Source organism: Cervus elaphus, chromosome 33 (assembly GCF_910594005.1).
Source record: "Cervus elaphus chromosome 33, mCerEla1.1, whole genome shotgun sequence".
Lineage (NCBI taxonomy): Eukaryota > Metazoa > Chordata > Mammalia > Artiodactyla > Cervidae > Cervus > Cervus elaphus.
The window spans coordinates 3,308,538-3,333,389 of NC_057847.1; the positions used below are offsets into that span (position 1 = coordinate 3,308,538).

The 24,852-nt window shown below is 39.5% G+C and overlaps 1 protein-coding gene across 1 annotated transcript; it reads left to right on the forward strand.

Moving 5' to 3' along the window:
* The first annotated feature begins 21,116 nt into the window (after nucleotides 1-21,116).
* Nucleotides 21,117-24,006, forward strand: LOC122688652 (ligand-dependent nuclear receptor-interacting factor 1-like). Its single transcript, XM_043894798.1, has one exon. The coding sequence runs from the start codon at nucleotides 21,162-21,164 to the stop codon at nucleotides 21,861-21,863; it is 702 nt and encodes a 233-aa protein (XP_043750733.1). The 5' UTR covers nucleotides 21,117-21,161; the 3' UTR covers nucleotides 21,864-24,006.
* Nucleotides 24,007-24,852: the final 846 nt, after the last annotated feature.

Sequence of the window (24,852 nt, forward strand, 5' to 3'; positions counted from 1 at the left end):
AACTCTGTGCGACCCCATAGACGGCAGCCCACCAGGTTCCCCCATCCCTGGGATTCTCCAGGCAAGAACACTGGAGTGGGTTGCCATTTCCTTCTCCAATGCATGAAAGTGAAAAGTGAAAGTGAAGTCTCTCAGTCGTGTCCGACTCTTAGCGACCCCATGGACTGCAGCCTACCAGGCTCCTCCGTCCATGGGATTTTCCAGGCAAGAGTACTGGAGTGGGGTACCATTGCCTTCTCTGCTGCATGTCATAGAGCTGGGCTAAAGGTTAGGGTGCTCTCTGCTGTGAGCCCAGCAGAAAGCCCCTCTTAGACCCTGGCTTTCGGTGTTGTCTCTGGTCCCTCTCTTACAATGCAAATTCCTTGGGAGAGGGAAACCTGTTATATGACACCCTTTCAGTAAAAATCTGACTGGGAGCTCAATCCTTTTTTTTTTTTTTTTTTAATTTTTTTAATTTTTTTATTTATTTTTTTTTTTTAGCTCAATCCTTTTGATAGACAGCGATAGGCAAAGTTCCAGGGAAACAGAAAGGAAGTAATTTCCATGATGAGTGAACTGCTAGGTGTTAGAATCTGCCTTACTGTTGGACCAGTTCAAAATTCACTGGCTGCCATGGGGACAACCTAGCACTACCTTTTCCTGGCTAGTTACTGCAGACCCTTAAAATGCTCTGTCCGCTTCCATTTTCTGCATTCACTACAGGTCGGAACAGCTTGGTCTGTCAGCCTTGTGGGGGCCACTCACCACCAACACAGGGCAGATGTGCAGCACAGTTTAGTGATCTACATGTCACTTTGGAAATAAAGTCTTCACATTTGTGTAATTTCAAGGGCTTGAGGATGCTGGGACAGTCCCTGGCCTGAGAATGGCCATAAGGTAGCCTCCAGGAAGTTGGAGCTAAACTGTAACTGTGGAAGGATCAATGCAAGCAGATTCAGACTGACAAGAGATGGAGTCCCCTACCTTGCCTTTCCTTCCAATCCTCTCCTCACAGGTAACCACTAATTTGTTACCTGTATCTATGACCCTGTTTCTGTTTTGTTATATTCATTAGTTTCCCTTTTGAGATTCCACATATAACTGAAAACATGCACTATGCATTTTTGTCTGAGTTACTTCAAAAGCATGTAATACCCTGAGGTCAATCACATTTTTCCATATGTCTTAGAAATATTCCATTGTATGTGTATATGCTACATCTTTATCTATTGATTTGGCAATTTACACTTAGATTGCTTCCATATTTTGGCTAGTGTAAGTAATGCTATTATGAATATTGGGGAGTACATGTATTTTTTCAAATTAGCATTTTTATTTCTTCAGATATCTACCCATGAGTGGGAATTGCTTAATCCATATGGTAATTTTACTTTTAATTCTTTTTAGGAATCTTCATATTGTTTTCCACAGCGGCTGTACCAATTTACATCCCTACCAACCATGAACCAAAATTCCATCTGTTCTCTTCATCCTTGCAAATATTTGCTACTTGTAGACTTTTTCAAGGTAGCCATGCTGATGGATGTGAAGTGATATCTCATGGTGGTTTTGATTTGCATTTCCCTGGTAATTAGTGGTGAGCATCTCTTCGTATGCTTGTTAGCTATTTGCATGTCTTTTTTGGGAAACTGTCTATTCAGGTCTTCTGCCCATTTCTTAACTGGATTGTTTGGTTTGGATGATTTGGTTTTGAGTTGTATGAGTATGTATGATAATATTTTGGATATTAATCTCTTATAAGACATATTGTTTGCAAATATTGTCTCCCATGCTGTAGGTTGCCTTTTGGCTCTTTTTGAGGGTTTCCTTGGTTGTGCAAAAACTTTTAGTTTTAATTAGGTCCCACTTGTTTATTTTGGCTTTTGTTTCCCTTGCTTGAGGAGACAGAACCAAAAATATATTATTAAGACTTATCTCAAAGAGTGTATGTTTTTTCCTAGTTTTATGATGTCATTTTGCACTGAGGTTTTAAAACCATTTTGATTTTATTTGTATATGGGGTGTAATAAATTGTTTAAATTTCATCCTTTTACATGTAGCTGTCCAGTTTTCACAGCACCACATATTGAGAAATGTATCTTTTCTCCATTGTATATTCTTGACTCCTTTGTTATAGATTAATTAACCATAGATGAGTGGGTTTATATTTGGGCTGTTTATTCCAGCCCATTCCAATTCCATTCCATTGATCTATGTGTCTGTTTTGATTACCATAGCTTTGAATTATACTCTGAAGTCAAGGAGAGTGATACCTCTAAATTTGTTTGCTTTTTCTCAAGATTGCTTTGACTATTCAGAGTAAAATTCATCCATAAATTAGGATTACTTGCTACAGTTCTGTGAAAAATGCTTTGGGTAACTGGATAGGTATTGCACTAAATCTGTAGGTTGCTTTGGGCCGTATGCATGTTTTAGCAATATTAATTCTTCCAGTCATGAACACAAGATATCTGTATCACCTTCAATTTTCTTTATCAGTGTCTTATAGTTTTCAAACTACAGGTCTTTTATAGTTCCTTGGTTGTCTACTCCTAGATATTTTCTTCTTTTTGATGTGACTGTAGATGGGATTGTTTCCTTGATTTCTCTTTCTGATAGTTCATTAGTACTATATAGAAAACAATCAATTTTTGTATATTTATCTAATATCCTGTAGCTTTACTGAATTCATTTGTTAGTTCTAATAGGTTTTTGGTAGAGACTTAAAGGTTTTCTATACATAGTATTGGGTTTCCCAGGTGGCACTAGTGGTAAATAACCTACCTGCCAATGCAAGAGACATAAGAGACATGGATTCAATGCCTGGGAAGATCGCCTGAAGGAGGAAATGGCAACCCACTCCTGTATTCTTGCCTGGAGAATCCCCACGGACAGAAGAGCCTGGCAGGCTACAGTTCATAGGGTCAAAAAGAGTTGGACATGATTGAAGTGACTTAGCATGCACACATACATAGTATCATGTCACCTGCAAATAGTTTTAATTCTTCCCTTCCAATTTGAATGCCTTTAAAATTTCTTTTCCTTATCTGAGTCCTGTGGCTAGGACTTCCAATGCTAGGTAAAATAGAAATGGTGACAATGGGCATTCTTGTCCTGTTCCTAATTTTAGAGGGAACACTTCCAGTTTTTACCTTTTGAGTATAATGTTAGCTCTGGGTTTGTCATAAATGGCCTTTATTAGGTTGAGTTATGTTCCATCTATATCATGTGACTTTTTGTCATTCCTTTCATTAACGTGCTGTATCACATTGATTTGTGTGGGTATTGAATCATCCTTATATTCCTGAATAAATGTCACTTGATCATGGTGTATGATTCTTTTATATATTGTTTAATTTTGTTTGTTAATATTTTGTGGAGAATTTTTGCATCTATGTTCATCAGGAATATTGGACTTGGTGTTGGTATTCTCTGCCCTGGAGCTAGCTTCACCCCCTCAGGAGTCAATGCAGGGATCCCCCATTCCCACTTCACAAATCCCAAGATGTCACTGGCTGCCTCTGCCCTGTTGAGAGGCAAGGCAAGGGTTAGAACCAGATATGTTCCTTGCATGTATATGCATTCTCATTGGCAACAGTAGCCTCTGCTTTAGTGGAGGGAAGTGCCAGAACAAGAGGAGATGGAGAACCCTGACACTAGCTGGAAGCTTCACTGGGGTGGCCCTGGCAGACCACCAGGCAATTTTCAATATGTTGCCTTAGCACTGTGATGGGGAAAAAGCAACTCTGTGTGTGCCTCTTGAAATGTGGAATCTGTCAGGAAGCATTTAACAAGAGGCTTCCTGTGTGCTGTTTTGGATCTGTCAGGAACCCTCTGGCCCTATTGATTCTTGAATATTCAGGAATTAAGAGGAGAGGCACGCCTTTTCCAGGGCTGAGGAATCCAGGCATTTCTCATTACAGTGATAAGTACCCTCTTCCTTCTTAAGAACCATATGGTAAAAGGTGATTGTTTGCAACTCTCTCTTTGATAGGGATCGTCTTATGTTTTGTATATCTGGAATTATATATTTTTTTTCTTTTTTTTTCCCAGTTACTTTTATTAGTTGGAGGCTAATTACTTTAGAATATTGTAGTGGTTTTTGCCATACATTGACATGACTCAGCCATGAATTTACATGTATTCCCCGTCCTGAACCGCCCTCCCACCTCCCTCCCCATCCCATCCCTCTGGGTCATCCCAGTGCACCAGCCCCGAGCACTTGTCTCATGCATCCAACCTGGACTGGCGATCTGTTTCACACTTCATAATATACATGTTTCGATGCTGTTCTCTCAGATCATCCCACCCTTGCCTTCTCCCACAGAGTCCAAAAGTCTGTTCTATACATCTGTGTCTCCTTTTCTGTCTTGCATATAGGGTTATCATTACCATCTTTCTAAATTCCATATATATGTGTTAGTATACTGTATTGGTGTTTTTCTTTCTGGCTTACTTCACTCTGTATAATGGGCTCCAGTTTTATCCATCTCATTAGAACTGATTCAAATGAATTCTTTTTAATGGCTGAGTAATATTCCATGGTGTATATGTATCACAGCTTCCTTATCCATTCATCTGCTGATGGGCATCTAGGTTGCTTCCATGTCCTGGCTATTATAAACAGTGCTGCGATGAACATTGGGGTGCACGTGTCTCTTTCAGATCTGGTTTCCTCAGTGTGTATGCCCAGCAGTGGGATTGCTGGGTCATATGGCAGTTCTATTTCCAGTTTTTTAAGAAATCTTCACACTGTTTTCCATAGTGGCTGTACTAGTTTGCATTCCCACCAACAGTGTAAGAGGGTTCCCTTTTCTCCACACCCTCTCCAGCATTTATTGCTTGTAGACTTCTGGATAGCAGCCATCCTGACTGGCGTGTAATGGTACCTCATTGTGGTTTTGATTTGCATTTCTCTGATAATGAGTGATGTTGAGCATCTTTTCATGTGTTTGTTAGCCATCTGTATGTCTTCTTCAGAGAAATGTCTGTTTAGTTCTTTGGCCCACTTCTTTTTTTTTTTTTTTTTTTTCATTTTCTTTTTTTTTTTTTTTATTTTTTTTAATTTTTTTATTAGTTGGAGGCTAATTACTTCACAACATTTCAGTGGGTTTTGTCATACATTGATATGAATCAGCCATAGATTTACACTTATTCCCCATCCCGATCCCCCCTCCCACCTCCCTCTTCACCCGACTCCTCTGGGTCTTCCCAGTGCACCAGGCCCGAGCACTTGTCTCATGCATCCCACCTGGGCTGGTGATCTGTTTCACCATAGACAGTATACATGCTGTTCTTTTGAAACATCCCACCTTCACATTCTCCCACAGAGTTCAAAAGTCTGTTCTGTATTTCTGTGTCTCTTTTTCTGTTTTGCATATAGGGTTATCATTACCATCTTTCTAAATTCCATATATATGTGTTAGTATGCTGTAATGTTCTTTATCTTTCTGGCTTACTTCACTCTGTATAATGGGCTCCAGTTTTATCCATCTCATTAGAACTGATTCAAATGAATTCTTTTTAATGGCTGAGTAATATTCCATGGTGTATATGTATCACAGCTTCCTTATCCATTCATCTGCTGATGGGCATCTAGGTTGCTTCCATGTCCTGGCTATTATAAACAGTGCTGCGATGAACATTGGGGTGCACGTGTCTCTTTCAGATCTGGTTTCCTCAGTGTGTATGCCCAGCAGTGGGATTGCTGGGTCATATGGCAGTTCTATTTCCAGTTTTTTAAGAAATCTTCACACTGTTTTCCATAGTGGCTGTACTAGTTTGCATTCCCACCAACAGTGTAAGAGGGTTCCCTTTTCTCCACACCCTCTCCAGCATTTATTGCTTGTAGACTTCTGGATAGCAGCCATCCTGACTGGCGTGTAATGGTACCTCATTGTGGTTTTGATTTGCATTTCTCTGATAATGAGTGATGTTGAGCATCTTTTCATGTGTTTGTTAGCCATCTGTATGTCTTCTTCAGAGAAATGTCTGTTTAGTTCTTTGGCCCACTTCTTGACTGGGTCATTTATTTTTCTGGAATTGAGCTGCAGGAGTTGCTTGTATATTTTTGAGATTAATCCTTTGTCAGTTGCTTCATTTGCTATTATTTTCTCCCAATCTGAGGGCTATCTTTTCACCTTGCTTATACTTTCCTTTATTGTGCAAAAGCTTTTAAGTTTAATTAGGTCCTATTTGTTTATTTTTGCTTTTATTTCCAATATTCTGGGAGGTGGGTCATAGAGGATCCTGCTGTGATTTGTGTCAGAGAGTGTTTTGCCTATGTTCTCCTCTAGGAGTTTTATAGTTTCTGGTCTTACATTTAGATCTTTAATCCATTTTGAGTTTATTTTTGTGTATGGTGTTAGAAAGTGTTCTGGTTTCATTCTTTTACAAGTGGTTGACCAGTTTTCCCAGCACCACTTGTTAAAGAGGTTGTCTTTTTTCCATTGTATATTCTTGCCTCCTTTGTCAAAGATAAGGTGTCCCTAGGTATGTGGATTTATCTCTGGGCTTTCTATTCTGTTCCATTGATCTATATTTTTGTCTTTGTGCCAGTACCATACTGTCTTAATGACTGTGGCTTTGTAGTATAGTCTGAAGTCAGGCAGGTTGATTCCTCCAGTTCCATTCTTCTTTCTCAAGATTACTTTGGCTATTCGAGGTTTTTTTTTTTGTATTTCCATACAAATTGTGAAATTATTTGTTCTAGTTCTGTGAACAATACCATTGGTAGCTTGATAGGGATTGCATTGAACCTATAGATTGCTTTGGGTAGTATAGTCATTTTGACAACATTGATTCTTCCAATCCATGAACATGGTGTATTTCTCCATCTGCTTGTGTCCTCTTTCTTTTCTTTCATCAGTGTTTTATAGTTTTCTGTGTATAGGTCTTTTGTTTCTTTAGGTAGATATACTCCTAAGTATTTTATTCTTTTTGTTGCGATGGTGAATGGTGTTGTTTCCTTAATTTCTCTTTCTGTTTTCTCATTGTTAGTGTATAGGAATGCAAGGGATTTCTGTGTGTTAATTTTATATCCTGCAACTTTACTATATTCATTGATTAGCTCTAGTAATTTCCTGGTGGAGTCTTTAGGGTTTTTCTATGTAGAGGATCATGTCATCTGCAAACAGCGAGAGTTTCACTTCTTCTTTTCCTATCTGGATTCCTTTTACTTCTTTTTCTGCTCTGATTGCTGTGGCCAAAACTTCCAAAACTGTGTTGAATAGTAGTGGTGAGAGTGGGCACCCTTGTCGTTCCTGATTTTATGGGAAATGCTTTCAATTTTTCACCATTGAGGGTAATGTTTGCTGTGGGTTTGTCATATATAGCTTTTATTATGTTGAGGTATGTTCCTTCTATTCCTGCTTTCTGGAGAGTTTTTATCATAAATGGATGCTAAATTTTGTCAAAGGCTTTATCTGCATCTATTTAGATAACCATATGGTTTTTATCTTTCAATTTGTTAATGTGGTGTATTACATTGATTGATTTGCAGATATTAAAGAATCCTTGCATTCCTGGGATAAAGCCCACTTGGTCATGATGTATAATCTTTTAAACATGCTGTTAATTTCTGTTTGCTAGAATTTTGTTAAGGATTTTTGCATCTATGTTCATCAGTGATATTGGCCTGTAGTTTTCTTTTTTTGTGGCATCTTTGTCTGGTTTTGGAATTAGGATGATGGTGGCCTCATGGAATGAGTTTGGAAGTTTACCTTCTTCTGCAGTTTTCTGGAAGAGTTTGAGTACTATAGGTGTTAGCACTTCTCTAAATTTTTGGTAGAAGTCAGCTGTGAAGCCATCTGGTCCTGGGCTTTTGTTTGCTGGAAGATTTCTGATTATAGTTTCGATTTCTGTGCTTGTGATGGGTCTGTTAAGATCTTCTATTTCTTCCTGGTTCAGTTTTGGAAAGTTATACTTTTCTAGAATTTGTCCATTTCTTCCAAGTTGTCCATTTTATTGGCATAGAGCTGCTGGTAGTAGTCTCTTATGATCCTTTGTATTTCAGTGTTGTCTGTTGTGATCTCTCCATTTTCATTTCTAATTATGTTGATTTGGTTCTTCTCCCTTTGTTTCTTAATGAGTCTTGCTAACAGCTTGTCAGTTTTGTTTATCTTTAAAAAAAACCCCAGCTTTTAGCTTTGTTGATTTTTGCTATGGTTTCTTTTTTTTCTTTTGCATTTATTTCTGCCCTAATTTTTAAGATTTCTTTCCTTCTACTAACCCTTGGGTTCTTCATCTCTCCCTTCTCTAGTTGCTTTAGGTGTAGAGTTAGGTTATTTATTTGATTTTTTTCTTGTTTCTTGAGGCAAACCTGTATTGCTATGAACCTTCCCCTTAGCACTGCTTTTACAGTGTCCCATTGGTTTTGGGTTGTTGTGTTTTCATTTGTTTCTATGCATATTTTGATTTCTTTTTTGATTTCTTCTATGATTTGCTGGTTATTCAGAAGTGTGTTATTTAGCCTCCATATGTTGGAATTTTTAATAGTTTTTTTTCCCTGTAATTGAGATCTAATCTTACTGCATTGTGGTCAGAACAGATGACTGGAATGATTTCAATTTTTTTGAATTTACCAAGGGTAGATTTATGGCCCCGGATGTGATCTATTCTGGAGAAGGTTCCATGTGCACTTGAGAAAAAGGTGAAATTGATTGTTTTAGGGTAAAATGTCCTATAGATATCAATTAGGTCTAGCTGGTCCATTGTGTCATTTAAAGTGTGTGTTTCCTTGTTAATTTTCTGTTTAGTTGATCTATCCATAGGTGTGAGTGGGGTATTAAAGTCTCCCACTATTACTGTGTTATTTTTTATTTCCCCTTTCATACTCGTTAGCATTTGCTTTACATATTGCAGTGCTCCTATGTTGGGTGCATATATATTTATAATTGTTATATCTTCTTCTTGGATTGATCCTTTGATCATTATGTAGTGTCCTTCTTTGTCTCTTTTCACATCCTTTATTTGAAAGTCTATTTTATCTGATATGAGTGTTGCTACTCCTGCTTTCTTTTGTCCTCCTTTGGTATGAAATATTTTTTTTCCAGCCCTTCACTCTCAGTCTGCACGTGTCCCTTGTTTTGAGGTGGGTATGTTGTAGACAGCATATATAGGGGTCTTGTTTTTGTATCCATTCAGCCAGTCTTTGTCTTTTGGTTGAGGCATTCAACCCATTTATATTTAAGGTAATTGTTGATAGGTATGGTACCGTTGCCATTTACTTTGTTGTTTTGTGTTCATGTTTATACAACCTTTCTGTGTTTCCTGTCTAGAGAAGATCCTTTAGCATTTGTTGAAGAGCTGGTTTGGTGGTGCTGAATTCTCTCAGCTTTTTCTTGTCTGTAAAGCTTTTGAATTCTCCTTCATATCTGAATGAGATCCTTGCTGGGTACAGTAATCTGGGTTGTAGGTTATTCTCTTTCATTACTTTAAGTATGTCCTGCCATTCCCTTCTTGCCTGAAGAGTTTCTATTGATACATCAGCTGTTATCCTTATGGGAATCCCTTTGTGTTTTATTTGTTGTTTCTCCCTTGCTGCTTTTAATATTTGTTCTTTGTGTTTGATCTTTGTTAATTTGATTAATATGTGTCTTGGGGTTTTTCACGTTGGGTTTATCCTGTTTGGTACTTTCTGGATTTCTTGGACTTGCATAACTGTTTCCTTCCCCATTTTGGGGGAGTTTTCAGCTATTATCTCCTCGAGTATTTTCTCATGGCCTTTCTTTTTGTCTTCTTCTTCTGGGATTCCTATGATTCGACTGTTGGGGCATCTCACATTGTCCCAGAGGTCCCTGAGGTTGTCCTCATTTATTTTGATTCTTTTTTCTTTTTTCCTCTCTGCTTCATTTATTTTCACCATTTTATCTTCTACTTCACTTATCCTATCTTCTGCCTCTGTTATTCTACCTTTGGTTCCCTCCAGAGTGTTTTTGATCTCATTCATTGTATTATTCATTTTTAATTGACTTTTTTTTTTATTTCTTCTAGGTCCTTGTTAAACATTTTTTGCATCTTCTCAATCCTTGTCTCCAGGCTATTTATGTGTAACTCCATTTTGTTTTCAAGATTTTGGATCATTTTTATTATCATTATTCTAAATTCTTTTCCAGGTAGATTTTCTGTCTCCTCCTCTTTTATTTGGCTTGGTGGGCATTTTTTCATGTTCCTTTACCTGCTGGGTATTTCTCTGCCTTTTCATCTTGTTTAGATTGCTGTGTTTGGAGTGGCCTTTCTGTATTTTGGTGATCTGTGGTTCGTTTTTATTATGGAGGTTTCTACCAGTGGGTGGGGTTGGACAATTGGCTTGTCAAGGTTTCCTGGTTAAGGAAGCTTGTGTCGGTGTTCTGGTGTATGGAACTGGATTTCTTCTCTCTGGAGTGCAATGGAGTGTCCAGTAGTGAGTTTTGAGATGGGTCTGTGTGTTTGGTGTGACTTTGGGCAGCCTGTATATTGACACTCAGGGCTATGTTCCTGCATTGCTGGAGAATTTGGGTGGTATGTCTTGCTCTGGAACTTATTGGCTCTTGGGTGGTGGTTGGTTTCAGTGTAGGTATGGAGGCTTTTGGATGATCTGTTATTACTTAATGTTCCCTGTAGTCAGGAGTTCTCTGGTGTTCTCAGGTTTTGGGCTTAAGTCTCCTGCCTCTGGATTTCAGTCTTATTCTTCCAGTAGCCTCAAGGCTTCTCCAACTATACAGCACTGATAATAAAACTTCTAGGTTAATGGTGAAAAGATTCTCCACAGTGAGGGGCCCCCAGAGAGGTTCACAGAATATCATGAAGAAGAGGAGAGGGAGGAAGGAGATAGAGATGAGCAGGAGGAGAAAAAGGGGGTCTCAAGAGGAGAGAGACAGATCTATGCAGCACTCTGTTCCCTAAGTGTTCTCCGTAGCCCAGAACACCTACAGAGATTCACAGAATTGGATTGAGAAGAGAAGGGGGAGGGAGGAAATAGAGGTGGTCTGGGGAAGAAAATGGTGAGTCAAAAGGGGGAGAGAGTAATCATCACACTCCTGAGTAAAAATGGGTACTGAATATTGGATTCTTAAATGTCCAAAATTGATATCAAATACTGAAAAACAAAGATTAAAAATCTAGAGTAGAGGTTAGACTCTTAAAAATACAATATTAAAAAGAAAACCACAAAATATTTAAGAAGTATATATGAAGTTCACTTTAAAAATAGGTTTTTTTTTTTTTTGCAAGGTTATAGTGAAATGAAAATGAAAATTAAGGAGTAATAGAGGAGTAATAGGGAATTTTAAAAGAAAATAAAAGAGAAAAAATTTAAAAAAAGAAAGAAAAAAATTGTTTTTAATTAAAAAAAATAGTAAAAATATATCTAGGAATTTCTCTGGAGCTGTTGCGGTCAGTGTGGGTTTGGTTCACTTTCAAATAGCTCCTTCTTCCAGCTTACACTTCTCGATATATAGGCCCCTTCCGGTGTAGTCGGTGTTAACTACAGGGATTTTAATCTGTTGCACTGGTCACTTCTGAAGCGGTTCCCTTTGTTTATTTGGCTTCTGTTTGCAGGTCTCTTCAGTGTCTAATTTCCGCCCTGACACAGGCGGGCAGAGGTGGTCTCTTGTTTAGGTTCGCTTGTTCAGTCGTGCTGTGGGGAGGGAGGGGCGCTGCAGACAAATATCACTGGCCTGTGTGGGGAGCACTCACAGTCTTCCAGCCACACTGGATTTGCCCCCGCTCACGGGTGTGTGCTCTCCCCGTCTACACTGCTCAGGGTCCCGGCTGCTGTACAGGGAGTGGGCCCTGAGTTGCGTGCGGTTCCAGTTTTTGGGTACTCCACAAAAGTGCAGACTCGGTTGGGCCTGAGTTTTGTGCCTTCCCTGCCTAAGCAGCTCAGGCCGCCAGCAGCTTGACGGGCACACTCTCCCCAGATGCAGTGCGCCTTATCCCCTCCGCGGTCCCAGCCTCAGTTTCCGCGCGCGCTGGTTGGGTGCGCCTTGTGTCTGTTCTGGGGAGCTGGTCTCTAGCTGCGACCCTACTGGTGGATGTCAACCATCCAGAATCTCAGGAAGTCTTTGGTTAGAAACTGGAAGCCTGTTTGCCTTTTGGTAGGGGATGCCGTCTCTGGGGCCGAGTTTGCCCCTTTCCCCTCCCCCCTGCCTCCTGCCTCTGGCAGGGGATGGGCCGGTCTGCAGCTGGCTAGCTCTTCTCTGGAATTGCTTAGTCCTTCCTTTGTTCTGCAAGTGGCTGGCAGTGTGTTTGTGCTGGTTAATTTTCTCTCTCTCTCTTGCTATCCCACAGTTTAAGTTGATATCTCACGTTAGCTCTCTCCGATTGCCCTCAGGGCATTCAGGCCCGGTCCTTACCCTAAGCAATGCCGCCCGCTCCTCTCTGTTCCGCCCCCACTTGCTGGTGGCAGATGTGGGCGTCTGGGGTACTTTTCTGCTGGGAGTTGCTTTTAGGCATGTAATCTGTGGGTTTTATTAATTTTTCTTCCCAGTTAGGTTGCCCTCCGAGATTCGAAAACTTCCCCCAGACCCGCCAGTGAGAGGGTTTCCTGGTGTTTGGAAACGTCCTCCATTACAATTCCCTTCCCGGGACAGGTCTCCATCCTTAGCTCTTTTGTCTCTCTTTTTATCTTTTATATTTTGTCCTACCTCCTTTCGAAGATGATGGGCTGCTTTTCTGCATGCCTGATGTCCTCTGCTAGAGATCAGAAGTTGTTTTGTGGAGTTTGCTCAGTGTTCAAATGTTCTTTTGATGAATTTGTAGGGGAGAAAGTGGTCTCCCCGTCCTATTCCTATGCCATCTTAGCTCCCCCCCCATATCTGGAATTTTAATCTTTATCTTTGCTGAGAATAACTACCTTGTAAGACAGTATATATGCCCACACCATGTTGATTAAAACACCTTTGCTCCATCAGAGCTTGGGTCACTGTATCTTTCTTTCTTTCTTTCTCTCTCTCTATCTCTCTATTTCTGGCTAATTCCTTGGAGCGCGGAGGCCCACTGAGCTCACTTTCTTGCCCTGGCTTCTAAGCCTCTCTCGAGAAGCTGCACTGTGCCTTCACCCACTCGAGAGGGCGCCTGGTGCCTACGTGCAGCAGTGTAAGCTCTAAGAACAGGGCTTTTTTGGCTTTCCGTGTAAACCAGGGAATGTCAGCCTCTTTCTCTCTCTTACTTTCTTATCGTCGACTCCAGACCACGAGGTTCTGGTCCATTAAAGGACCAACAGAATCTTAGTTTCTAACAGCCCTCAGGTTAGCCCAGTGGTTTTCAAAGTGTTGGACCCCAGGGCTGAAGCGACTTGAACACCTCACTCCCCAAGGAGGCATCCCGATCCCCTGATATCCCTTCATCTTCTGTGTCCCCCAGTGTGTCCCTTTGCCTCCCTTCCTACCAGACTCCATATGGATCTGTCTTCTCTTTGGTTGTAGAAGAGCTGCTCTTTTAGTCCCTAGATCAATTTCAGCAAGAGCCACTCTACATGTAGTGGCAGTTTTGATGTATTTTTGATGGGAGATGAGCCCAGGGTCCCTTACTCTGCCTCTTGATCTCTCTCTCTTCCCTGTTCGCATTTTCATGCCCAGTTGGGTTTTCCCCTTCTCTTCCCTCCAAAAATATGTTGCTCTGAGCCTTGCCTTGAGGTGGCAGTATTAAACTGTTTGTCATTGCCTTAGCAAGCTTGTATGTTCAGACCTAGTACCTAAAATCATGGTGTTCATACTTGGGTACACAGGTTTCCTTGTACCTACTATTTTCACTATTTTTAGCTGTGGCCCCTCAATGTTCCTGCATCTGTACTGTCCCAGACCCCCTAGTTGCCTTGCCTTTTATCTTCCACTATCAAGTGGAAACTTGCTTTCTCATGCTTTTCTTCCTTTGTCTGAGTTCACCGGCCTTAAGAACAAGCTATTTAACCCCCTGCTTTGCATTTACATGAGCCCTATGCATGACTGGCCCTAAGAGTATGCTGGAGAGCGGGACAGACTGAATTCTTACTTCCATGGAGCTGATTCTGATAGCAAAGTTAGACATGAGTCCTGCAAGGAAACTGAGACAAGGTGTGGTAAATCATATGAAAGAAATAAAGAGCAATATATGAGTATAAAACAGACAGCTGTGTTTCATTCTAGGTATCAAGAGATATTTGCTTGAAGGGCCTTTCAAACTGACCTTGGCTGACCTGCAAGTGGACAATAATGTTCCCAGGTGGAAAGGTTCTTGTGCCGTTTAAGGAGTCAACAGGAGGCAAGTGAGCTGGAGTTCAGAGACTGAAGAGGGAGGGAGGGACGAGGATGGGCTGTACTTGGTCTCAGGTGTTAGGTTAAAGATCTTAGTCTTTGTGTTAAGACCAATAAGAAACCAGTGGAGAGTTTTATTTAATGGAAGCAGCATGCTGATGGCGTGATGGTGGTCAGGGTGGTGGTGAAGATGGTGAAGAAGAGAAGGAAGATGGTGGTGACAGTGATGATGGTAGATGACTATGGTGATGGTGAGGATAATGATAGTAATGAGGTTGCTTACGTAAGGATGAGTGTGATTACGACAGTAAGAGTGATAATGACATGGTGATAATGATGATGCTGTTAACTGATGAAGATGCTGACGGGATGGTGCAGATAATGAAGGGTCCAGTATCACTACCTGCTTAAGAAAGCAGGAATGAGGATGGAAACAACACATTATCTGAAGGGAGACACACCTGGTACTCTGCCACTTATTTGCTGGCTGGAATCAGAAAATGCTTTGACCTCATGTGTACTTCAGTTTATTTATCCTCAGAAGGGTTCCTGAAGATGAAGTGATGTGTATGAGAGTGCTTGGCACCCAGTGGTTGCAAAGTCAGCTCGCTGGTGTCTCCATGACACACACACATGCAGCCAGGCATGTGACAATGAGAGCTTATGTGTGGAGTCCCTCCACTGCTTCAGTTCTGCAGCCTGGCCAGGTGACACGCTCAGAGACTGGGGGGCATCATAAACTAAAGGCTCCTGTTCAGATAATCTCCTCCAAATCGGCTGTCCTGTTGTCGTGGGAATAGTTGGAGGTGGAGCTCTGCTGGGAGTATCTCAATGCCTCATCCACTGCCAGTTGCCCTCACCCTTTTACCACAGTGAGTAACTCCGACACCTCTGGCAACTCAGGGGGACACAGCAATGGGGACTCTGCATGTCTAGGGAAAAATCCCTAAGTCTACTCAAAATGTGACACTTGGCAAGACACAACCTCGCTGGGTCCGTTTCTCATCGAAACCAGTTTGGCAGCTTAAGGTTGCTTCCTGTGAGATTGTGCGCACACTGGACGCTCCACAGCGAGGTGGCCTGCAGCCCCTCTTACCTTACCTCTCCCTGGGGGCAGGGTCAAGGTGTCCATCTGTTTCAGTTTGACCTGTCTGCACTGAGCCTTCCACAGTTTCAGTTTAGCTCCAGCTTCCTGGAGGGTGCCTTCTGGCCAGTCCCAGAACACGGAGAGTCCCAGAATCCCAAGGCCTTTGAAATGACACAAATGTGAAGACTTTTTTCCACAGTGATATGTAGATGACTAACCTGTGCTGCACATCTGCCCTGTGTCAGCACATGTGTGGTGGTGAGTGGCCCCCACAAGGCTAACAGGCCAGGCTGTTCTGACCCGTAATGAATGCAGAAAATGGAAGGGACAGAGCATTTTAAGGCTCTGGGTTCACTAGCCAGGAACAGGTAGTGCTAGGTCATCCCCATGGCGGCCAGGGCATTTTGAGTTGGTCTAACAGTAAGACAAATTCTTTAACACATAGCAGTTCACTCATCATGGAAATTAGTCCCTTTCTGTTTCCCTCCAGCTGTTGCCTATTGCTGGCTATTGGAAAGGCTGATCTCCCAGCCAGATTTTTACTGAAGGATTGTCATATAATGGGTTTCCCTCTTCCTGGGAATTTGCACGAAAAGACAGGGACCTGTGAAAGAGAATACTGACAGCCAGCGTCTGGGAGGGGCTTTCTGCTGGGCTCAGAGCGGAGAGAGCCCTAACCCTCAGCCCATTTCTATGACATGCAGACATGAAATGGAATATCTCCTGCCATATCAATAAACAAGAATATCATAGTGTTGCAGTGAATTAAGAAAAGCTTCCTTCTTCTCTTTTGCCCTTTGAGTCCTTCTCTATTTTACCTGTTCCTGATCTACAGTCTGCATTGATAACTAAGTTTCTTCTTTCCAGAAGACTAACCTGTTATGTAAACTACATCCCGCATCTATCACCCTCTAACTCTGAATGGGCCACAGTCTGTATCTTTTAATTTTATGCTAGCCACATAATGATGCTTAACTTTATGGTACTCTCTCTCTTTGTAAACGACCCCTTGTAGTTTGTTTTTCCCTCTTTTTCCTTTAAGCTAACCATATCTTGATGCTTAACTTTATTGTACTCTTGGAAACCATCCCTTATAGTTTGTTTGTTTGTTTTTTCTTCTCTTTTTGCATTGCAGAAAGAAAGTCACAGTGCCATCCACAAAGGACAAAGGCCCAATTACCAGGACTGACTGCCACACCCAGGCTACCTGAAGCTGGCCTAATGACTGTTTGGAAACAATGCAAAAAGAAAGAATATAGAATCCCCACACCTTTGTTCTTTATCTCCAACCCTGACTGCAAGCCCCAACTATATGATCCCCTAGATCCCCTATGGAGAGAGGCACAGTTCTTAAGACAGCAGCCTACTGTGTTCTCTTCTCTGCCAGCTTGAGGATTAAAGCCATCTTTCTAGTTCCTCCAAACACTGTCTCCGTAGTTTCTTATTCAGCTCCATTGGGCAGAGAAAGCCAAGATTTTGGTGGTAACAATAGCTATCCATAATTTTGACCATCCAATATGAATTTCTGAGTCATGCAGATAAGCAGAAACTTCCCTACAAGAGAAAGTTAAGGATGATAAAATCATTAGTGATTATGTCCCTCTGTCATGAGCAGGAAGGTTCTAAGGGAATTTAAGAAGGAGAAAAATATTTCTGTAAACATACTAGATGCTGGCCCCAGATAGTTTAGATACATATGATAGGAAAGACCAACAATTCCATATTCTTGCATCTTCCCATACACAAAAGAATGCTAAATTCCTTAATATCTTGTTTTCCTTACTTAAAATAATCTTTGATGTTCAGACTGCCTGCCACAATACTGCTAACTTGTATATAGCCTGATTCCCTCTCCTGCCTCCTTGGAGCACTTTTTCAGGGCTATGTGAAATATTATCTCCCAGGCTTCGAGTCTAAACATTCCCACCAAATAAAACACTGCCTACTTTCAGGTTGTGACTAATTTATTAGTTGAAACAAGAGAACACATGCAGGGCAGGGTAAAAGCCTCAGAAATTTTAAGAAAATTAAAACTGTCCAAAGCATCTTTTCCAACCACAATGCTATGAGGTTATTAATTACAAGAGAAAGCTGTAAAAATAGACACAAGGAGGCTAAATAGTGTGCTGCTAAATGACCAAGAGAACTCTGATGAAATTAAAGAGGAAATTAAAAAATACATAGAAATAATTGATAATGAAAACATGAAGAACCAAAACCTGTGGGGTGCAGCCAGAACACTTTTAAGCTGGAAATTTATAGCAATTCAATCTCACCTCAGGAAACAAGAAAAGTCACAAATAAGCAATCTAATGTTACATATGAAGCAACTAGAGAAAGAAGAATAAAAAAACCCAATGTCAGTAGAAGAAAAGAAATCATACAGATCAGAACAGAAATAAATGAAATAGGAATGAAGAAAGCAATAGCAAAAATTCATAAAAGTCGGTTGTTTGAGAAGATAAAAATATAAACCTTTAGACAGAATCCTCGGGAAAAAAAGGAAGAGGACTCAAATTAGTAAAAATAAAAATGAAAAAGGACAAATTAAAACTGACAACACAGAAATACAAAGGATCATTAAAGGCTACTCAGTTAGTCAGTTCAGTTGCCCAGTCACTCCTGACTCTTTGTGACCCCATAGACTGCAGCACGCCAGTCCTCCCTGTCCATCGCCAACTCCCGGAGTTTACCTCAAACTCATGTCTATCGAGTCAGTGATGCCATCCAGCCATTTTGTCCTCTGTTGTCCCCTTCTCCTCCTGCCTTCAATCTTCCCCAGCATCAGGGCCTTTTCAAATGAGTCAGTTCTTCCCATCAGGTGGCCAAAGTATTGGAGTTTCAGCTTCAGCATCAGTCCTGAATGAATAGGACTGATTTCCTTTAGGATGGGCTGGTTGAATCTTCTTGCTGTCCAAGGAACTCTCAAGAGTCTTCTACAACACCACAGTTCAAAAGCATAAATTCTTCAGCTCTCAGCTTTCTTTATAGTCCAACTCTCACATCCATACATGATTACCAGAAAAACCATAGTCTTGACTAGACGGATGTTTGTGGCAAAGTGATGTCTTTGCTTTTTAAATGCTGTCTAGTTTGGTCATAACTTTTCTTCGAAGGAGCAATCGTCTTTTAATTTGATGGCTGCAATCACCATCTGCAGTGATTTTGGAGCCCAAAGAAATAGTCTGCCACTGTTTCCAATGTTTCTGCATCTATTTGCCATGAAGTGATGGGACCGGATGCCATGATCTTAGTTTTCTGAATGTTGAGTTTTAAGCCAACTTTTTCACTCTCCTCTTTCACTTTCATCAAGAGGCTCTTTAGTTCTTCTTCACTTTCTACCACAAGGGTGATGTCATCTACATATCTGAGGTTATTGATATTTCTCCTGGCAATCTTGATTCCAGCTTGTGCTTCTTCCACTCCAGAATTTTTCATGATGTACTCTGCATATAAGTTAAATAAGCAGGGTGACAATATACAGCCTTGACATACTCCTTTCCCGATTTGGAACCAGTCTGTTGTTCCATGTCCAGTTCTAACTGTTGGTTTTTGACCTGCATACAGATTTTCCAGGAGGCAGGTTAGGTGGTCTGGTATTTCCATCTCTTTAAGAATTTTCCACACTTTGTTGTGATCCAAACAGTCAGGGCGTTGGAGTAGTCAATAAAGCAGAAGTAGATGTTTTTCTGGAACTCTGTTGCTTTTTTGATGATCCAACCGATGTTGGCAATTTGATCTCTGGTTCCTCTGCCTTTTCTAAATCCAGCTTGAACATCTGGAAGTTCATAGTTCACGTACTGTTGAAGCCTGGCTTGGAGAATTGTGAGCATTTCTTTGCTACCATGTGAGATGAGTGCAACTGTGCAGTAGTTTGAGCATTCTTTGGCATTGCCTTTCTTTGGGATTGGAATGAAAATGGACCTTTTCCAGTCCTGTGTCCACTGCTGAGATTTCCATATTTTCTGGCATATTGAGTGCAGCACTTTCACAGCATCATCTTTCAGGATTTGAAATAGCTCAACTGGAATTCCATCACCTCCACTAGCTTTGTTCATAGTGATGTTTTCTAAGGTCCACTTGACATCGAATTCTAGGATGTCTGGCTCTAGGTGAGTGATCACACCATCGTATTATCTGGGTCCTGAAGATCTTTTTTGTATAGTTCTTCTGTGTATTCTTGCCAGCTCTTGTTAATATCTTCTGCTTCTGTTAGGTCCATACCATTTCTGTTCTTTATTGTGCTCATCTTTGCATGAAAAGCTCCCTAGGTATCTCTAATTTTTTTGAAGCGATCTCTAGTCTTTCCCATTCTATTGTTTTCCTCTATTTCTTTGCATTGATCACTGACGAAAGCATTCTTATCTCTCCTTACTATTCTTTGGAACTCTGCATTCAAAAGGGTATACCTTTCATTTTGTCTTTCGCTTCTCTTCTTTTCACCTACCATCTTGCTTAAAGGCTACTAAAAGCAACTATATATTAATAAAATGGACAACCTGGAAGAAATGGACAAATTCTTGAAAACGTACAACTTTCCTAGATTGAATTAGGAAGAATCAGAAAATATGAACAAATAAATCACAAGTAATGCAATTGATATTATAATTAAAAATCTTCCAACAATCTAAAGTCAAGGACCAGAGGGCTTCACAGATGAATTCTATCAAACAATTAGGAAAGATCTAATGCTTCTTCTTCTTCTAAGCCCCTGTTCTTCCCAAAACTTGGAGAGGAAGGAACACTACAAAATTCATTCTACTAGGTAACGATCACTGGATATCAAAACCAAAGAGATCACAAAAGAAGAAAATTACAGATCAATACCGCTGATGGACATAGACACAAAAATCCTCAACAAAATACTAGCAAACAAAATCCAAAAACACATTAAATGGATCATACATCATAATCAAGTAGAATTTATATCAGGAATGTAAAGATTTTTCAATACATACAAATCAAGCAATGTGATACAATATACTAACAACTTGAAGAATAAAAACCATATGATTGTCTCAATACATGTAGAAAAAACTTTTGATAAAATTCAACACCCATTTATGAAAAAAGCTCTCCAGAACACGGGCATCAGGGTAATCTAACCAGCATAATAAAGGCCTTATACAACAAACACACAGCAACCATCATTCTCAGTGGTGAAAAATTAAAGGCATTTCCCTTAAAATCAGGAACAAGGCAATTATGTCCATTCTTGCCACTCTTATTCAACATAGTTTTGGAATCCTACTCATGGAAATCAGAGAAGAAAAAGAAATAAACAGAATACAATTTTTAAAGGGAGTAAAACCTTCATTGTTTATGGATGACATGTTGCTAACACATAGAAAATACTAAAGATAACACAAGAAAAGTACTGGAGCTACTCAAAGAATTTGGTAAAGTTGCAGGATACAAAGTTAATGCACAGAAATCTCTTGCATGTGTATATATTAATAATGAAATATCATAAAGAGAAATCAGGGAAGCAATACCATTTACTGTCACAACAAAAAAATAAAATACCTATGAATAAATATACCTTAGGGTGGCTGCGCCGCCTCCCTCCGAAGCGTGAGGATACACCCTTTCGAGAGCCTGCCATCCTTCTCCTTTCAGCTTCAAACCCCTCTGAATTGCTCCGGGACAACTCCAGCCCAACATTCTCGTTCTCGCTCTCGCTCTCGCTCTCGTTCTCGTCCCTTGGAGGACCTCGGCCCCGACACTGCCCCCTTTCCTGGATGTACTGGCCCCTCCCAACCCTATAAAATGTCCAATAACCTACAAAGGGTCTTCTTGAAACCTACAGAGGAAAAGTCAGGCAACGCCTCGCATTATATTGTTTGTGTGTTTTCTTTTCCTATTTCCAGATCCAGAATGAGATGGCATCAACACTAGAAAAAGTTACTCAAGAAAGAAATGACAAGAACAGTTCTCAACGAAGAAGCAATAAGGCGTCATATCTGAAGAGTGATGCTGAACTTAAAAAGATATGTGGTATCACTAAAGATTTGAGAGTGTGCCTTACTCGGATTCCTCAGCAGTTGGGCTCTGGAGAAGGTTTTGATTCCTTTAGCCCTTTGGTGAAGAATGAAACTTACAAAGAGGCAGAGTTTATAGTGAAGGAGGAAGGGAGAAAACAGCAGGGTATTGATAAGAAAAGAAAAGCAAAAACCACTAAGAAGATGGATCGTCCAAAGAAGAGAAGAACCAATAGTGTTAATAACACAACTATAAATGGAGGAGCTAATGTCACCAGTTCCCAGCTCATTAACAGTATTTTACCAACTTCAGATGTGTCAAACCATAACATCCTCACAAGCTGCAACAAAAGCAGAGAAGAAAAGAGAACTGAGGTAGAGCATTGTACTCACGGAAACCAAGAAAAAGGCACATTGAGCTCAAGTACAGCTTTTGAGCAAAGCCATTCCTTTAATAAAAATTATACTGAAGATATTTTCCTGATGACACCACCAGAGTTAGAAGAAACCATTAGAGATGAAAAGATAAGAAGACTTAAGCAAGTGCTGAGAGAGAAAGAAGCAGCTCTTGAAGAAATGCGTAAGAAGATGCATCAAAAATAGTAAAATGGCTGTTCTTAAAGGCATCAATGAAATAGCTGTGTTTTTTCATATACTTTTGCATTAAGTTAGTTATAGGTGCATTCTGAAAGTGTTTTTGAATGTGAAAATTGTCTTTTCATCAGCTGATTATAAAATTTTATGTAAGAAATACAGAAAACGTTAACTCACATTTGACTTTTATGAATAACTCATGGGATATCTGAATCCTTGTCTATAGATACCTTTTTTTGGAAGGAAAAATTTTCTATTTTTCTATTACTTCAACTAGAATTCCCGAAGTTTGAATATTTATTATTGTTTGTATGTTTAGCTAAATTGCTCAGATGTTATTCCAGCAATAGTTGATTATTGTGTACTTTTAAAATTATATAATCCAAGATAGGAAATCAGCTCAAAGCTTAACTTTACCAATGAGCTTGTATCTTTATATGTCTCTTTACCCGTAAAATGACAATACCTTCTACTCACCATTGTTGTAAGTTTTTCTTAAATTTTATGAAAGAAAATGTATTATAGCAGCATTATTAAAAAATTCAAACATTTCTCAAGAATGAGGGATGTTTGTTTTGTAACTTTTACAAAGTAGTTTCTTATGATACAAAATGGGTTTTAGAATTCAGGCTGTATAATGTATTGTTTGCTTAAAGTGTATGTTATCTCTAGGCAAATGCTTCCCTTTTTTGAAATATGTAAATATATGACTAAGACTGTAGGAAAAGTAAATCTGAACATGGCCACATTTAATACTTTTTAAAATTGTAAAGTGTAGCTTTTCTTAATAGAGCCAGACATTTTTATCTCTGGTTATCTTTGATTTGGAGAGTTGGAGAGTGGTGTAGAGATAGGGATTAAGGGGAAGGAGGAAAAGGTTATTTTTAAGAAATGATAAATTCCTGGAAGTAAGGTCGAATAAAACCTGGACATTGGCAACAAAATAGAAAATAGAAAGTCAGAAAAGACTGAGAGGGAATAAAACAAATGCAAACTGAGTATCAACTAGATTCTCCTGCCCTCCCCCCCCACTTTTTTTGGTAACAGCTTTATTAAGGTAATTTGCATATTGTAAGTTTCACCCTTTTGAAGTGTACAGTTGTTATTCACAGAGTTGTGTGACCAACATGACCTAATTTTAGATAATTTTCATTATCACCTAGAAAACTTCATACTCATTAGCAGTCACTCCCTAGACCCTTCTTTCCCCATCCCTTGGCAACCCACCAGTACACTTTCTGTCTCTCTAAATTTGTGTAGTTTAGGCAGTCATATGCATGGAATGAACCATTCAGTATATTTTCCTTTGTGACTGATTTCTTTGAGTTAGTTTAATGTTTTCAAGGTTCGTCTGTGCTGTCATATGTATTCATACTTAATTTTTTAAATTGCTAATATTCCATTGTATGAATATACCATACTTTGTTTATCCATTCATTTATGGACATTTGGGTTGTGTATACTTTGGCTACTAGGATGTTATATTGTTGTGTTTTTCTGAATGTTTGGGTATATGTTTTTGTGTGGACATAATGTTTTCATGTCTCTTGGGTATATACCTAGGAGTGTATACTGGACCATACCCTAACTTTGAGGAGCTGCCAGATTATTCCCGGCAGATTTTTCTCCCCCTTCATCCTATTTTGTTAAGGATGCCAGTGACTACCATGTTGCTAGATCCAGTGGTTAGTTCTCAGTCTTCTTAATTTATCTATCTGTGGGGAGATTAGTTCATGAATTAATTACCTCCTTTGAAAAAAAAATTAAGCTTTAAAAAAAGAAGCAGTACATGTCCATTGTGGGAAAATTGCAAATACAACAATCTAAAATATTAAAAATTCACTTTCCTATCAAGCTAAAATATTAAATATTGGAGCTTGGGGATACATAGTTAAAGGCTATCAGTAAATAAATACCATTTGAAGCCATATGTCTGAATAACTTCACTTAGGGAAACAGTATAAACAGAGAAGAAGGTGAAATTGTGGGCTCATGTCTTAGTACAATTAAAGATTGGGAAAAGGGCAGTCTCAAATGAATTTTGAGAATCAAAAGCTTCTTGAATGAATTGTATTTATAAATCCTTGGATAGTGCCTGACAGCGATGTATCAGTATTTGTTAAATAAAATCATCTAAAATCATCCTAAAAAAAAAAAATAAATAAATATACCTTAGAAGGCAAAAGACATCAACTCAGCAAAGTATAAAACACTGATGAAATAAACCACAGATGGGACAGATGGAGAGATTAGCATGTTGGTGGATTGGATGAGTCAATATTGTGAAAATGGATATACTACCCAAGCAATCTACAGATCCAATGCAGTTCGTCTTAAATTACCAATGGAATTATTTACAGAATTAGAACTTTTTTTTTTTAATTTCTGTGGAAACCCTGAGGACATTGAATAGCCAAAGTAATCTTGAAAAAACAAATAAAAAGTATCAGGTCCAACAACTTCAAACTATACTAAAAATCTATAGTAGTCAAGACAGTATAGTACTGGCATAAAACAGACATATAGACAAATGGTACAGGATAGACAGCCCAAAGATAAACCCATGCCCTAGGTGACCTTGTCTATGACAAGGGAGGCAAGAATATAGAATGGAAAAAAGACAGTCTCTTCATAAGTGGGGCCAGGAAAACTGCACAGCTGCATGTAAAAGAGTAGAATTAGAACATTCTCTAGAAGTATACGAAATAAACTTAAGCTAGATTAAAGACATAAGTGTAAGGCTGGACACTATAAAACTCAGATTAAAACATAGGCAGAGCACTCTTAGAAATAAGCCACAGCAAGATCTTTTTGACCCACCTACTAGAGTAATGAAAATAAAAACAAATTAAACAAATGGAAGCTAATTAAACTCAAAAACTTATGAACCACAAAAGAAATCATAAATGATGAAAAAACAACTCTCGGAATAGAAGAAAATATTTGAAAATTAAGGAACTAACAAAGGACTAATCTCCAAAATATATAAGAAGCTCAG

Bases quoted from the DNA above. Each gene is read 5' to 3' on its own strand.
- LOC122688652 (XM_043894798.1), top strand. From the start codon at position 21,162: ATGGCATCAACACTAGAAAAAGTTACTCAAGAAAGAAATGACAAGAAC.